Genomic DNA, 17,174 nt, shown 5'->3' on the forward strand with positions numbered 1-17,174 from the left:
GATTCTTAGCATAATAATAATTAGTTCTCAAACTTTTTCTCAAATAAGATTGCACTTTTATCTTACAGTAAGATTTTGTATAAAAGGAGCGCCTCGATAAGCATAAGTACACTTAATGCTTTTTCTTGTAATTCAATTACTAAATAAAATATTTGCCTTTGAACAAAACCCATAAACATATTCTCAAATAAAATTTCTTTGTTTTCTTGTTATTCGCTTACAGAAATTTTAGTTTACTCGTAAGACACATATTATTAATAGAAATTTTCTTTTGTTCTAAAATATATGCTAAAATTATTAATATATTAAAATATATAATTTCAAATCAAAGATTTTTTTAATAATATATAAAGCGGCATCAAAAACATGTATCTTTTAATAAGCAAGTAGTAAAATAAAAATAAAAGCTTATGAAAATAATACTATTAATCCAGTAAAATTGTTTGGATTCTTTTGAAAGACTTTTATTATTAGAAGTTATATTTAATATATTTGTCTGGTTGTGGCAGATAAATTTATTTAGCAGTTGATTTGGGCAAATTGTGGCATCGAAGAAAATAAAATTTGTCTGACTAAAAGGAAATACTAGAGTAAAATAATAAATTTTTACTATATACAGTGAAATTGTATTAATTTTGTTATTACAAAACTTTTATTATAATAAAATAAATTTATTTTCTATCTAAAAATGGCAGTTTGTGGCATCGAACAAAATTACTTTAAGGGAGTAGTAAAATAAACCAAAAAAAATTCATACGAGAACTGAACTATTACTGTGTAATTAACAATTATGAATTTTATGGATTAATTACTTAAATTTAAATTTATTATATTTGTTCAGATTGTGCTATTACAAAAATATCATCATCTTGTTTCAAGCAAGTAGTACTAAATAAAAGAAAAAGTTTATTCCAAGAACTTGCTTGAAACACTTATGAATTTTTACATATAACTATGTCAAATTGCGCAATAACTTATAGATATTAATAATGCTTAAACTTGCACATTCAAGAGCCCCATTTAAGGCTCAAGAATACTAAAATAAACTTTTTATGCCAAAAGCATGTACAAAGAATGTTTATGAAAGACATGAAGTCCATTGTGTATTGTTTATGAAGGAATGAACGTTTGTAGGTTATGTATACACAAAATATACATCCAGGTGCATTTTGGTTGCAAAAATACACTCACTACCTACATTTATCTTAAATTTACACGTTAATAACCACATTATCCTACAATCTTATATTTTCTGTACCTTTTATGTATCCGTTCCTCTCTCCTCAAATCCCTGATGTGTCATTATCCACTAAATTTTCCCAAACACAAACACTTATCAAATCAAACGTAACAAACACAACAGAACACAAATTCACATAAAATTCCTTTTTAAATGCGACACAAATGAATAAATTGTTAAAATATGTGACACGATACTACGACGGTACGCCTCGTTTACAAACTTAAAGACTTTGACAGGTTTGATAACTGACATGAACATCGTGCATTAGTCATGCGAGAGGTGGGAGAAAGTGGAACTAGAACTGGCGGGAAAGTTTGAATTGAGGAGAGTGAACGGTTTGAACTAGATTTGAGATAAAAAATGATAAAATTAATTAATTTAGGTGATGAAATGAGGTTAAAAAGGTGTAAGTGGTATTTTGCCCCAAGGCAAGTTGCATAATATATGTACCTTACAATCATAATTTAATCCAGACATTAATTTATCCGTGCATTATAAGTTATTTTTATAAATGTATATTTTAGTTTATTCAATTTTAGTTAAATGCTCACCAATTAATATTTTTAATGTATATATATATATATATATATATATATATAAATATGTATATATATATATACACATACATATTTCAATCATCTTTTTTTTTCAAGAGAATTGTCTCATGATTTGTGCATAATATGATCTTTCTAAAATAACATTCAATATTCTGTTTTTAATGTTAACAAGATACTTTTAGTACCATAAAAATATAATGTATAAAATATAATAGAATATAGATACTTTACAAAATAGACTTTACAAAAAACAAAGTCTAAAAGATTTTGGTCACATTATTATTTGAAATTCAATTAAATTTGAACAATTTACGAAATCCAAATTTCAAATTGAGAAAAATGTGTTTAAAAAAAGACCATGAATAGTTTATGATCCAAAATTCAAATTTCGAATTGAGAGAAATGTGTTGAAAGAAAGACTATGAATAGTTCATGGTCCAAAATTCAAATTTCAAATTGATAAAAATGTGTTTAAAAATACCATCAATAGTTCATGACCCAAAATTCAAATTTCAAATTAAGAAAAATGTGTTCAAAAAAAGACCATTTATAGTTTATTGTCTAAAATTCAAATTTCAATTTAAGAGAAATGTGTTTGAAAAACGCCCACAAATAATTTATGGTCCAAAATTCAAATTTCAAATTGAAAAAAAGTGTTTAAAAAAAGACAATAAATAGTTCACGGTGCAAAATTCAATTTCCAAATTGAGAAAAATGTGTTTAAAGAAAGCCCACAAACAGTTTATGGTCCAAAATTCAAATTTCAAATTGAGAAAAATGTGTTTAAAGAAAGACCATGAATAATTCATGGTCCAAAATTCAAATTTCAATTTAAGAAAAATGTATTTGTTAAAAAAAATCTAAGAAATTAAAAGCAGGTATGGTACTCTCTCTATATAATTTGTTACATTTTTTTTCAAATAAACTGTTTAGGTATCCCAAATAGTTTGAAAGTTATAAATAATGCAACAAAAAATAGTAAAATTTTGTCACTCTACAATACACTTTTAAAATACTCCCAAATTATTGTAAAGTGTTTTAATTTTACAGAATTTGTAATTAGAACGTTTTTTCCAAACCTTCTCGAAAGACATATAAATTTAATGCAAAATGTTATAACAAACTTTACTCCTTACAATTATTATATTATTGTTTTTGCTTTTATATATATATATATATATATATATATTTATTCAATTAATAAATATATTTTTATATCCAATCGCAAACAAGCTAATTAAATTATTAATTTAATTTTTTATCTTTGTCCATTATTAGAAAATCTAAATCAAAATTGCATACATAATTTTGAAATTCATATTTTAATTTGAGAAAATGTTAATATCTATAAGTGAAAGTTCAATTTACAATTACCATTGATTTTTTATTACCTCTAAAACTATTTTATAATTTTTTATAAAAACATCTTATAATTTATATTACAAATATTATTACATAATACTCCTTAAAATATACAATTAAGTACTTAACAAATAATTACTTATATTTATACCTTAACTTTTAATTTTAATTTGAAATTTTTGTTCACGATTTTGTTTTTCATATATCTGTAGTAATACTGAAACTTATAGATATAAAAAATATTTTATGCCTAAATATAAATAGCAATAAAAGTTAATGGAATTAAATAACAGCAATAATTTAAATATTAAAATTTAGCACGCGTAAAGCGTTTGTCAAAGAAAGAAGATTTTGTTCTCACTTTTCGATTAACAATTACAAATGTCATGTTTGCAGAAATTATAGTTAATAGGTAACAACATTTTTGTATTTAAAATCGCTACATTGATGAAACACTTTTATAGATTATAGTAATAAAAAAATGTGGTTACCTCTTAACAATAGTTTTCAAAAACTAGTTTCAGAATGTTTTCAACAATATAATATTTATACACTTATCACATTCTAGATTTAAACACTCCTAAAGCCTTTCTGAAACTAGTTTTGGCAACAATCAGTTCTTCGAACAATCTAATTTTACAAACTCTGATCATCATTACCTTTAACTCCAAATGTCATGTATATATATAACTTCCAACAGATAAATCCTTCATTACCACACCTTACATTTGTGTGCAGGATTCATTACGGTGCCAAGGGGGCACCTGAAGTCTCTTGCAAAGTCTTCCATGTTGCTCATAGGTCCTAAGACTCTAAATTCGCCTGGAGAGTGAGCTCCTGTTGTTATGCGCATTTTCATTGTTTCTAGAAAAAGAAATAAGGGATCAATGAAAATTATAGAAATAAAATAATGTTATTATGTAACCTAAAAAACATTTTTCTTAGAATTAAAAAAAATTGTACAAAAGTGTTAAATATTGGCAAAATATATGTGAAATATTGAATAATGCTTTAATTAGTAATATGTATAATTGGTATTATATATATTTATAACACAATTTTCAAAATAATGGATCTAAAAGTACCATGACGTCTTTGTATAATAATGATAATTTGAAACTTTATTCACATTTATACATAATAATGTTTAAGATAACAATTATAAGTTCATATTATATGTATGTATTTTAATAAAATGCTTTTTTAAGCGAGTGATTTTAAAAATTGTGAAATTTAACAAATGACTCCATTTTTTAAATTATGAAATTGTCAAGAGGCAACTTCACACCGTAACTATAATCAGTTAAAAAATGTGTTTTTAAATCTAAATTTTAAATAAGTATAAATATAAATTAAAGTAAATATTAAAACAATTAACATATATCAAATCATACAAATGTTTATCAACATTTCTATTATTATAAATAATTATTTTCGTCAGAAGTATAAAAAAATTTAAACGATATTAAAATGGCCGTAACAAAAATGGCGACATTAACGTGTAAAAACTGTCCAAAATAAAAATTCAAATTTGAAGAAAAATTAAACATTATATATATATTAATATATATACACATATATATATATATATATATATATATATATACATATAAGTTTATAGTAACCCTATTTAAATTATGTCGAAAATTCCTATCCCATAATAGTTTTAAACTTAATTGTGTTAGTAAAATTCAATTGCAGTTTCAAATTTATAAAATGACCCCTTTGTGTCAAAACTGTCAACGATAAAAATTCAAATTTAAAATATCAAATAAAAAACAAACAGCATATATAAATATGGATATATAATATAATATCATTTGATATTATTTAAACTGTATATTGTTAATATCTAAAAAAGTTCTAAAAACAATTATGTTAGTGAAAATTAATTGAATTTTTCAAAATATAAAATGGCTACCATGTAGGATTTTAAAACTGTCAACAAAAATATTGAAAAATTCAAAAAATCTACATCGGTAAGAAAATTAAACATCAAACAAAGCATCAAATAAGTCTATTCTCACATTATGTAATTTTTCACAATTTTATTTTTTGTTAATACCTGGTCTGTATTTACTGCACCATGTATTAGCAGCCGAAAGCCAGAACATCTGTCTCGGTGTGTATTCAGTCAAACCTGGCAAACGGGGCTCTGCAGTATGAGACTTTGCCATTTTTCATAAGCCAAATAGGCCTCCTTGATGCCACCATTGTCTGCTATATTCTCGCCTTGGGTATTTATACCATTCAACTAGAAAAGATAGACAAAATTAATAAAAATGGTATAAAAGACATTTCAAACAGGTTTGGATAATTGAAAATTGATTCAGTAACTTTGGCAAAAACGTTAACAAAAATATTGAATAAGTATTACAAAACTTACTACTAAAGTTATAGTGCTTCTGCAAATTCCTTTTAAATTTATGAAATCTATTCAGACGTTTATGAGAAAATGATGAGAAAAGTTAAAATTTTATCCTACATGCACATATCTACTATTCGAATTTTGATATCAAACTATTCAGAATTACTTGAATTGTCAACCCAAATAAAATTTTCTGGTAAAAACAATTTTTTCCTTTATTAGTATATGTATTTTGTATCATTTACCTTCAGTCCAACTTCCCTCTCAGTATAATTTCCATACTGCTCAATTATGCACCTGGCCTTCTCCAAATACTGTTGTTTTGTCGGTGCAGCCCACCAGTCCACCAGATTGCCCCTCAAATCGAATTGACGTCCCTGGTCATCAAATCCATGGGTGATCTCGTGTCCAATTACAAAACCAATTGCACCATAATTCATGTAACGTGGCCTGTCTGCGTCGAAGAACGCTTCTTGGAGAATACCAGCAGGGAATTCTAAAATATTTATTTATTTATTTATTTATTTCAACGCCCGAAGCAATAATACAATATAGTTACATTTTGAAGTGTACAAATTATAAACTAAAGAGATAATATGTGAGAAAATGAGAGTATAAAGAGATTATAGGTAGCTTTGTATATATACATAACACTTATTATATATAAACTGCAAATATATATCATTAAATAAAAACTAATAAAATTAAACATTTAATAAACTATAAATCACTACTTGTACATATTCTACATATGATTGAAATTTTTATATTTGAACAAGTAAATGATATGTTCTGTCTAGTTTTACTTACGTATGCTGTTTTCGATGGCTGAATAGAAAGCGTTTACAATTGCTGGTCTTGCATGGGTTTCCCAAGCAGTTTTGTTCACCGGTTTTCTTAGTTTGTTAAAAGCAAAGTCTGTCATGAAAACGTTCATGCCCAAAACTGACTCCATGTATTGATCCGGGTTGACTTTCAACTGCAAAATAAAATAATTATTAGTAGTAATAGAATTATATATTTATTTATTTATATTTATTTATATTTATATTTATATTACTAGATGACCCGACAGACGTTGTCCTGTATCCGTGTCCACAATTTTTTAATATAATATATTAAGATTTACTGTTTACCTAAAAATAATAATTATTGTTTTTTAAATTACTCTTCACGCCGAAATGCATATACATTTATAATATGAGCGATGTTAAATGTAGAACTGCTTTAAATAAAATGATGAGTCTCAATTCCAACACTATATTGGAAATTGAAGTCTTTTAAACGGTATAACATAACCATAACCATAACATAACACTGGTACTTCATGTTGGATTAAATTAATTTAATTTTTGATTATTTAAGATATCCAAAATTGCATCTTAAACTTCTTCTAATCGATATCGTCAGTGCCGAATTGTATGTATTCATCTTTACTTTTCCATTTGTTGTTATAAAGTGAAATATTTATGAATTTTAAAAATATTGTGGAAAGATTAGTAAAAGATGCAAAGAAATTATATATTGAAAATTTAATATCCGAATCTTGTCTTGGCGCCCCCTAAGGCGTGCGCTCGTATTTTTCGCATGCATCGTATTAAAGGTAGGACCGGCCCTGATTAATACTTAATTTCATATTTTAAGTGAATTAATTTGTCATATCCTGTTCGTATATGTATCATTCAATCTCCCATATATATACTGTATCTTATATTATTTTAATTTCTGCACATCTCAGCTGCTTTTTAGAAATAATAATATAGACAATTCATTTTTTTTATTCATAATCATAAATTTATAATACATATTCTAATATTGTCTAGGTTCATAAGTAAATTGAAATTTTTGGCAGACGATAGTCTTCATTTATTTTCAATGCAAACAATGACATGTCGTTTTTGCATTTTTTTCCATTTCTTTTTACAATGTTGCACATACATCCCAGCACTTTATAATCACATACATCCCAAAAAATTTCCTTAACAAACTTCAGAAAGATTTATCAAAATCCGAATAATCGTTTAGAAGGAGTATACAGCGAGTGCTTGTAATTTAATATGAACTTTAATAGTAATAAAGCTCAAATTGATTCTACGTTTTAGTTAGAAAACGTTTGCATGTAAAAAAGAAAAGGGCTGTTTTTAGGGTTTTCCCGGCAATTATTCAATTTTTTCTCGCCGTAAGAACCATCCTTGGACCTGAACGAGTATTTTAAAAAAAGAATTGGCCAAATTGGTCCAGGCGTTGTTGAGTTATGCGCTTACCAACACATTTTGCTATCCATTTTTATATATAAGAAGATGATTCCAATCTTCAGATTTTTATTTCTACTTACCCCTTTATAATATTCGACAAGTTTATTGTTATCCAGGATTTCATCAGGATAAGCAATGTGTGCAGTCATGGAATTGGCCTTTTCGAGAGCACTGGCTCTGGTGTCTTCGTCCATCCAGTCAACAGTTTTCAAAATATTTGCAAATTGCTCTCGAATTCCTGACACCATTTCCAAAGCATTGCGTTTGGCTTCTTCATTGAAATGACGACGTACGTATAGGGATCCTATGGCAATTGGGAGACTAAAAAAAAAAAAAACTAGTTGGTATTGGTATTTAGCCTTGAGGCAAGTTACATGAGCTTCCCGATATGTGTAAATAATCGACTTAATCAATAATAAAAAAATTATTAATGAGTGATTAAAAGTATTCCGAGTGGATTTATAACACATAATTGAAAACGAACGAACACGTCAAGAGAATTTTCTGAAAGCAAATTTTCACAAATCAATAATTTTTATAATTGAACCAGTTTTCGTAGAACGTTAATGGTTTAGTATGTTCATTAAGACCAAGTAATCTATCGTTATACCAAGTAAATCGTCTAATTTTAATTTTAACAAACCTCAAAAAAACTACTCATTTTCTCAAACTTTGATGAATTTTTAAAATTATACTACTTGCCGTAAGGCGGTATTATTTCAGTGAGTTCTATAAGACCATGATATATATCGCCAAAAAAAGTTCCATAAAAATCGGCTTAAATTTTTTTTTCGACAGTTAATTACGAGAAAACGGCTCGGTAGATTTTCACCTAAAACTGATCAGTACCATTCCCAACTAATATCTTTCGAACAGTTTTTGGTTTTTTGAAATCGATTCGGTAGAATGAGCTTAAATGTGGACGAAAAGTTTAACACTTTTTTTCAAATGACAAAGAAACGGCTCGGCAGATCGTCTCATAAAACTGACAAACTATAGTGCTCGTTGAGATACATCGAATGGCTTTTAAATTTCTGAAATCGGTTCAGGCGTTTTTGAGTAAACGTCGATGAAAGGTCTAATTTTGACAAATGCCAACAAAACGATATCAATTTTTGCAAACTTTGACGAATTTATAAAGCTAAACGAGTTGTCGTAGGTCCGTAATAATTTAGTACGATCAAGAAGCCTCTGGTATCTACCGCTAAAAAAATAATCATAAAAATCGTCGAAATTTTTTTTTTAAACTTTATTACAAGAAAACGGCCCGGCCGATCTCTACCAAAAACTAATCAGCACGATTCCAAACCAATATCTATCGAACGGTTTTTGAATTTTTAAAATCGATTCAGAATTGCGGGTTAAAACGTGAACGAAAAATTTTTCACTTTTCTGCGATTTACAAAGAAACAAAACTCAGAAACGCTAGTCCTCATCGCGATACATCGAATGGCTTTTAAATTTGAAATCGGTCCAGCCGTTTTCGAGAAAACGTCGATTTTCGGCAAAAAATCTGTTCTCATACACGCACACACATACACACACACATAATTTTTCCAAATGTTGGTCTCATTCGATTCAGAATGTCTTGAAACGTCGAGAAAACATAAAATTAGCGAATCGGATTTTTTGATGAAAACATAAACTTCTCCTTCGGGAAGTTAATTAGGATTAATACATGTGTAAAAGGAGTGTTTTGTGAATATCATTTCTATTTACCTTCCGCTAGTCAGATCGACACACTCCTTCCATCTGGATTCCTGTTCGGTTCTACCACTAAGGGCTGTTGCATATTGTAATTGTCTCTTACGAAGGTCGTCGGTCAAAAAGAATATGCTAAAGGCAGTCACTCTCCAAAGTGCATAATTGGCCTGGACCCTAAAAATCATTTTTTTTAAGAAAATTATTTATTTCTTTATTTAATCAACTTTTTTTCTTTCTTTTCTTTAATTCTATTTCTTTACTTCTAATTCTAATTAATTTTAACTCAACATCTCAAATTCTAACTCAAGACATTATTTACTTCAAATACTTCTTCTATTAATTCGTTTTACATTATCTTAAGGGGCACAACTAGTGTAATCGCCTAAAAAAATGTGATTTTTGGGAATTTATATTAAAAAAAAAAAATACTTTATCAATCATTTCAAAATTTCACGAATATATTTATACACCTAAGTCTGTTTTTACACGGTCTTTTTGTACACGGTTTTGATATAACACGGTTTGAAAATTGAATATTTTAATTTTTTTACACGATTTTATTCCATTTAGCACGATTTGAAATTTATGTACTTAAATTTTTTTGTCAAATTTAATTTTTGCGATGTATGTTCATATCACAAAAAAGTATTTATGAAAGAAAAAAGTCTGAACCATCGATAGTATCGATAGTTTGCAAACACTAGCATAAAGATTTAAGTAAATTCCCCTTTAGTGCGTACAAACAATTTTTACTGGTCAAAGCAAATGTGAATAGCACTAATTTAGGGGAATTATTATTAAAATAAACATGAATTCTTGTTCTTGAAAATTCTTGTTTTTCACTAATTTTAATAGGTTTTAGAGAGTAGGACAAATCACCCATTTTTGTATAAGTTCAATGTCTTTTTTACACGGCTTCTTCTGGAACCAATCTCCGTGTAAAACAGACTTATTTTTAGGTGTACATGTTTTAAGAATACATAGTAAAATTTTGAAGAAAAAATTAAATATTTTTTAAGGTATCGTCGATCTCCAACGGCGCGACAAAACTTGACAAAATGACGGAGTTTTTTTAAAAAAAGTCGAATTTTACCCAAAATTTTGATCGTTTTTGGACTGCCAAAATTCGATTTTTGATCCGATCAAAAAATCGATAGTTCATTTTACGGAGAACTATAAAAAGACTCAAAAACTATTTGAAATATCGATTTAAAATTTTGGTATGTCATTTTTAAAGTATAATCTATCGAAATATGGAAAAATTGAAAATTCAATTTTTGAAAATTTCACACTAGTTGTGCCCCTTAAATACTTTAGATATTAGTCAAGATTTGGGTGAGATTAAATTCTAATCCTCCCTTACCTCTTTGGTGTTTCCTTCAACAATTTCTCGAGTTTGGTAAGATAACTTGGCACATTGACAACGACGACTTCATTTTCTGTGACTTTTAGGCCTTCCGGTAAAAGGACATTGATGTAGTCCAACCATTGCACCAGAGGAAACTTCTCTTGCAATTCGGCGATTGTGTGAGGATTGTACAGGACTGTTGCGTTGCGCCTCTTTTCGGTCGGCAGAGAAATCTATTTAGTAAAAAATAATGTAAATTAGTGGTGTATGGTATCGTGCCTTAAGGCAAATTGCTGGAACTTCCCGTACCGTAATGAAATTTTCGAGAAATTTTAAACGTTTTCAAATATATTATTACAAATACTGTAATTGTTTCATTATTTTTGCTATCTTGTTATATCTGAGCAAAACAAATGTGAATCATAAATCAATTCAGTTTAATCTCCAGAACATTAACAATCGTCATTTCATTTCGAATTCAATTTCAAAAACAAAAAAATAGTTGCCTAATTTGCACAAAATTGAAAAAGTGCTCTCGTATAGTCGCAGTCCAATCGCATTTGCAAATAATTCTGTGCGACATTTTCACTTATACTGTGCTTAGCTTGGCGGCATTTGCACATTTTCATTAATAAACAGTCTAATAAGTATCGCACTTGAGTAAACATTTGTATTTTTAGATCATTCAAATCGGATGCTCCGTTCTCTCAAAAACTCGATTTCTATTTTCTGCACTCTTTGGTCCGTATCTCCGAAACGGCAGGACCTGCCTTTGCCAAAAACTAATCAGCTCTTTTCCCTATCAATAGGAATCGAATGTTTTCTGAACCATTTAAATCGGTTGATCCGTGCGCCCGAAAAATTGTATCCATACATACATACACACACACACGCACACATCCATTTTTTCTGAGGTATGCCAAAATATTCAGAAACCTTCAAAACATGGAGGAATGCAAAAATTTTCATTTTCGATTTTCGACCCATTACTATAACATACCCTACAGGAAGTTAAAAAAGAACCAATAAAGTGATATAATAAGTAACAATTGCCTGGTTTAACAATAAATGAATATAATGTGATGTTGACTGTTTATTTTATACTATTTATACATTCTTTTACAAATTTGAGAAGAATATTTTATCCTAGTTAACTTTTTTCCTAATATTTAAATTCAATTTAAGAAATGTTCATATTTCATTGATTATTATTACATTTTTGACTATAAATTGCCATGTTTTCAAATAATTCAATTGAGTAAATACCTTATTGAATACTTCATATTTTTAAGGAAGCTTTCTGCGATAAATCAACATGTGTCTTTGCAGAAGACTCAAATGTGTGAATTTATTATTACAAATAATGCATTCATCGAGATGAATTCAATTGTGAATTTGCTTGTGACGTTTGAGAATTCTTTTTTTCGAGAATGTCTTATTACAAACATTGCATCGATGAGGGCGTAATCCTTTGTGAAGGTTCATGTGTGCTTTCAGATTACCGAATTGTGTGAATGTCTTATTACAAACATTGCATTGATGAGGGCGTATTCCTTTGTGAAGGTTCATGTGTGTTTTCAGATTACTTGATTGTGTAAATGTCTTGTTGCATATACCGCATTCATACGGGCGCTCACCAATGTGAACAAGCATGTGCTTATTCAGACTACTTAGTTGTATAAATGTTTTATTGCACATATTACAAACGTGGGGGCGCTCACCAATATGAATGCTCATGTGTGTTTTCAGATTACTTGATTGTGTGAATGTTTTATTGCATATACTACAAATGTAGGGACGCTCACCAACGTGAATAATCATGTGCTTATTCAGATTACTTCTTTGGGTGAATGTCTTGTGGCATATACTGCATTCATGGGGGCGTTTTCCACTATGCAAAAGCATGTGAGTTTTCAGGTAACCTTTTTGTTTGATAGTCTTATGACAGATTTCGCATTTTAAAGGACGTTCTTTGCTATTACTAGGCTTGTGATCGACCATATGCTCTTTTAATTGATCAGATTCTGCAAATGATTGATCACAAATGTCACATTCATAAACTGATGCCTCGACTAACTCCTGTTTGACCTCTTCTTCGATTGTCACTTCAGAGTTCAGGAAATTTTCTAAACGGGTATCATCATCCTCAGAACACGATTCAGATTTAACAATATCATCAGAAACATCAATATCATCCTGAATTTCGTGTTTAATGTCTTCTTCTGAATATTCTAGCGGTTCAATTTTAATTGCCGAATCATTCATTGACATAATAGTTTCTTCTGACATTTTTAAATATTTCAACTGCTTATACTCACTTACGAAAGAATTGAAATAATTCCAAAATAGGCGTGGGCTAAATAATAAACTAGTTTAATCAATGATTTCAACTTAAATTAAATTTATAATTTGACATTTGGAGCATAGAGTATACTTACAGAAAGATGAGACACTTCTCATATCGCTTTCACATTTAACAATGGCGCGCATTTTCAAATTCATCATGTTTCTCTAAGTCTAAACTATTTTATTAAATAATATTACTATTATTAATTTTACAAACGTTTCGAGACTAGGTTTGTCTAATCATCGGTGTATTATAATTTGAAATTTTAAGACGATTTACATACGTTTTCCAGCAGCAGAAAAACAGAATTAAATACAAAAAATATAAATCAATAGGAAGTATACACATTTAACAACCCTAAGGGAAGTTAATGAATTTTATGAATATTAAATTAGTAGATTTAATAGCTCTCAGATTTATAATTTCTTTCCATGTCTTTCAATATTCAGTATTCAGAAAATCTATTTTTTTTACTCACATTGGCAAGATTCATTTCGAACTGCAGAGACTCCTTCAACTCCTTTTCGGCCCTGTCTCTGGGAGCTCCCAGCATGACTGCTAAATCCGTCATATATTCATAGTAGGCTATCACGATGCGATCCGAAAATCCTTTTACCAAATATTCACGACTCAATCCTAGGATCGCTTGGTCTAACTAAAAGGATAAAAGACACATAAATATTGTATCCACACCTATGAAAAAGATAAGACAGTAATCCTAAACTTATTGAAATTTAGCTCGTGTTTAACTTCCCACACAGTAGTGGGTATTTTTACTAAAATCAGTATTTTAATAACTTAAGCAAGCATTCTAGATAAGTTTCCACCAAGAATAATTCGAAATCCAAAATTAAATCCTATGGCTCTGAAGATTTAAATTAGAGTAAATTTGTGGAAATCGTTTTTGATAGAAACAAAATATCATGTCATGACATTTTTATAGTTTTAAAATCATAATTTTTAATACATGTTTTATAAAACATAGAAATATCTTTATACTTATTTATATATTTCTATAAATTTAAAAAAATATAAATTAGTAATCTGTCTTAATTTCTGTTAATTCTAGCTCGTAGCTATCCCAGCTCCTAAGAATTTTATGTACTTTTGTTTTTGTTTTGAAACAAACAATTTTATAGAAGACCCAAAGGTAGTTAAACGTCATCTTTCTACTTACATCTATAACTCTTTTGGTAGAATTTTTAAAATCCGTGGAAATCGAAAAATCAATAAAGTAATCCATGGAATATCCATTCTGTCTGAACTGCTTCACACTTTTATCCCAGGACCATTTGGATTCGTCCCAAGAAGGGCCATCCAAAACTGGCCAACCTCCCAGACGTTTGTGAGCCTCCAAAAGTGGAGTGTAACCTCTTTTCTCGATTAGAGCTAAAAAATAAATAAAGCATAATAAAATCATATATATATATATATATATATATATATATATATATATATATATATATATATATGATGATAGTTTTGTCGACGTTGATACATATTTGTGATATTTTTGCAGCCCAACCGTCGAATTAAAAACAGATTAAATAACAAAATTATTTATTCCATTAAACGTTTCGACACTTGATGTCATCATTTAGTGTCTAAAAACATATTACATAAATACAAAATGTGTCATCATTTAGTAATCTAAAAACATATTACATAAATACAAAATTGATGATAAATATAAATATATAAAAAGGAGAAAATTATACATACCAAACCAGGAAAAACAACAGAAAAAATTAATTATGATGTAAAATTGATTGAACACTAAATTTGTGTAAAATAATAATATACTATTATATTAACAAACGAGAAATTGAAGAAGCGCATATTGCCCTCTTATATTTTATGTTATTAATAGCGGTGCATTATGGACACTGATCAAGGTTACAAAGCGAGTGTAGTGAAGGAGTGGGAGCGGGTTGTGAGAAACGAAAGCGGAAAGAGAAACAGAGAAGAAATATAACGAACTAAAGATTCTAAAACTGTATATAATTACTTTTCATGAAATTAATGATTACTTTGTAACTGTCATGTAAGAGATGAGAGGAATTACGTTTGTTTACACAAGAAGTATTAAGGGATATAAGTAAAGACTCAACTATCTTTCTAAGGTCACAATTTTTTTCAATGTAAAGGATGGAAGGATTTGACATGTTAAAAGTGTGGTTTAGGTTTATCATATGTTCTGAAAGCATCGTTTTGAATTGATTTGGGTTTCTAGAATTATATATATATATATGTTGATTAATCCTCTTGTATATAAATATATTGTATATATTTTATAACTTACATTTATTCATGCAGCTTTTGTACAAATCTTTGGCAACCGTAAATGGCTCCGGTTCGTTTTCTCTGTCAATAGGAGACTCCACGATACCTCTAAGTTGCAACTGCAACTTGTCACCGATTACTGAGAATGTATTCACCGATACCTACATAAAAAAAACAAACCAATAATTAACATTATTACAATAATTAATAAATTAATAAATCCTTTACCTTGTCGTCTGGTATAACAGTGTCTTTCAAAAATGAACCGCAAGCGAATCTGTAGAAGTCGTCGCACGGTTCGATGTTTCTGTCCATGGCTTGGATAATACGATTTGCTAAAAAAATAATGAAAAATAGTATAAAATTCTTGTTTTTGCAAATATGGTTTATTATAATTTACCTGCTTTGATACAACCAGGTGTCATGCAAACATCTGGAGTTTCATCGTACTTGGTTTTGGTGGAGCATAAAGTTTTTTCCTTTAAATTTCCTTCTGGAGGGAATCCGTCGCCGACGGACGCCGCTGCCATTGGCATTGGCTCACCTGAAAGGGTAAACGATAATTATATATATATATATATATATATATATATATATATATATATATGTATGAATATATATATATATATTGTATGATTCTGAATTTGATGTTGACGGGCATAACATCATTAAAAAACATGAATTTCTTTCAAAAATTTATTTTAAATCCATAAGTTTTGGCTATAATCCTAGCCTTCATTCAGTGGAAACTAAAAATAAAACTACAAACTAAAACAATTGAATTGGAGTGAAAAGAAAAATAAAATAGTAAATAGCACTTACAATTAGTTAATCTTAGTGTTAAATTGGAAGATTTTAATCCATGGTATCAGGATAAGGTAATGCACTACACTATGTATTATAAACATTAAACTTGAAATTACACAATATTTTCACAAAATACTAATTTAAAAAATAACAAATAGATAGTGTGTTGTTTGTAGACTGGTTGAAGATATAATGGGGAAAGGACTTTTTAAAAAATATTTTTTACCAAGATTCTACACATGTGTGGAACGAATTGCGAATCCTTTGCGCGTCGTTCTTATTGTTTTGTGAGAAATTTGGAAATACTATCTAAATAAAAGAGATTTGTGTCGCACAGCTTGTTAAGTTCATTCCGTTTATTTATTGTTGTATTGCTGTAAATAGTTAAAAAATATCCTTCTATAATTCTTCGTTTGAATAAGTTTTGTTCGAATTGTAGTACAGTCGGGTTAGAAAAGTCCATATTGTGTTTTAAAGTATAAATATACCCCGCAATCATAGTTTTAAACTGTCTCGGATTTTTTGAATTGTTTTTATGTTGTTGTAAATGTTTCATTAAGTTCTGGCTTGATTCTCCTATGTAAATTAAATTACAATCAAGACAATTTATTTGATAGACGAGATTTATAAGACGTTCGATACTAAAAGGGGTTTTTGTTTTGGTAAAGATAGTACTAGTCGTTGTACTGAAATTGTTTACAAGTCGGAGTCCAGATTTATAAAAAAACTTTTTCCAAGGAACATACAATTCTTTAATGTATGGCAAACATATTACACCAGAATGAGTTTCTGAGTCAGGTAAATCGTTATATACTGTGGAATTGTCCATTTTATTCAAAAGGTATACGTATGTTCGTCTGATACTGGTTACGGAGTTTATAAGTTTTAAGGGATAGGAGT

At 28.6% G+C, this 17,174-nt stretch overlaps 2 protein-coding genes across 2 annotated transcripts in view; both read right to left on the reverse strand.

Annotated features, from left to right (window-relative positions):
- Nucleotides 1-1,447, reverse strand: part of LOC113365698 (signal-induced proliferation-associated 1-like protein 1) — a 123,286-nt gene extending 121,839 nt beyond the window's left edge. Inside the window, 1 exon segment of the mRNA XM_026607220.1 lies at nucleotides 1,259-1,447. The gene's annotated coding sequence lies outside the window, so the exon portion shown is untranslated.
- A 2,276-nt stretch (nucleotides 1,448-3,723) lies between these two features.
- The window catches only part of LOC113365677 (neprilysin-2-like), a 42,224-nt gene continuing 28,773 nt past the window's right edge, over nucleotides 3,724-17,174 (reverse strand). Inside the window, 13 exon segments of the mRNA XM_026607193.1 lie at nucleotides 3,724-4,026; nucleotides 5,228-5,335; nucleotides 5,338-5,416; nucleotides 5,776-6,026; nucleotides 6,341-6,509; nucleotides 7,866-8,106; nucleotides 9,505-9,663; nucleotides 10,853-11,070; nucleotides 13,663-13,839; nucleotides 14,362-14,573; nucleotides 15,487-15,628; nucleotides 15,696-15,802; nucleotides 15,868-16,011. Of these exon segments, the coding sequence (XP_026462978.1) occupies nucleotides 3,875-4,026; nucleotides 5,228-5,335; nucleotides 5,338-5,416; nucleotides 5,776-6,026; nucleotides 6,341-6,509; nucleotides 7,866-8,106; nucleotides 9,505-9,663; nucleotides 10,853-11,070; nucleotides 13,663-13,839; nucleotides 14,362-14,573; nucleotides 15,487-15,628; nucleotides 15,696-15,802; nucleotides 15,868-16,011 (2,159 nt within the window). The 3' untranslated portion in view covers nucleotides 3,724-3,874.

This window comes from Ctenocephalides felis, unplaced genomic scaffold (genome assembly GCF_003426905.1).
Source record: "Ctenocephalides felis isolate EL2017-DRISC unplaced genomic scaffold, ASM342690v1 CF-g0.4_SCAFFOLD_01170, whole genome shotgun sequence".
Classification (NCBI taxonomy): domain Eukaryota; kingdom Metazoa; phylum Arthropoda; class Insecta; order Siphonaptera; family Pulicidae; genus Ctenocephalides; species Ctenocephalides felis.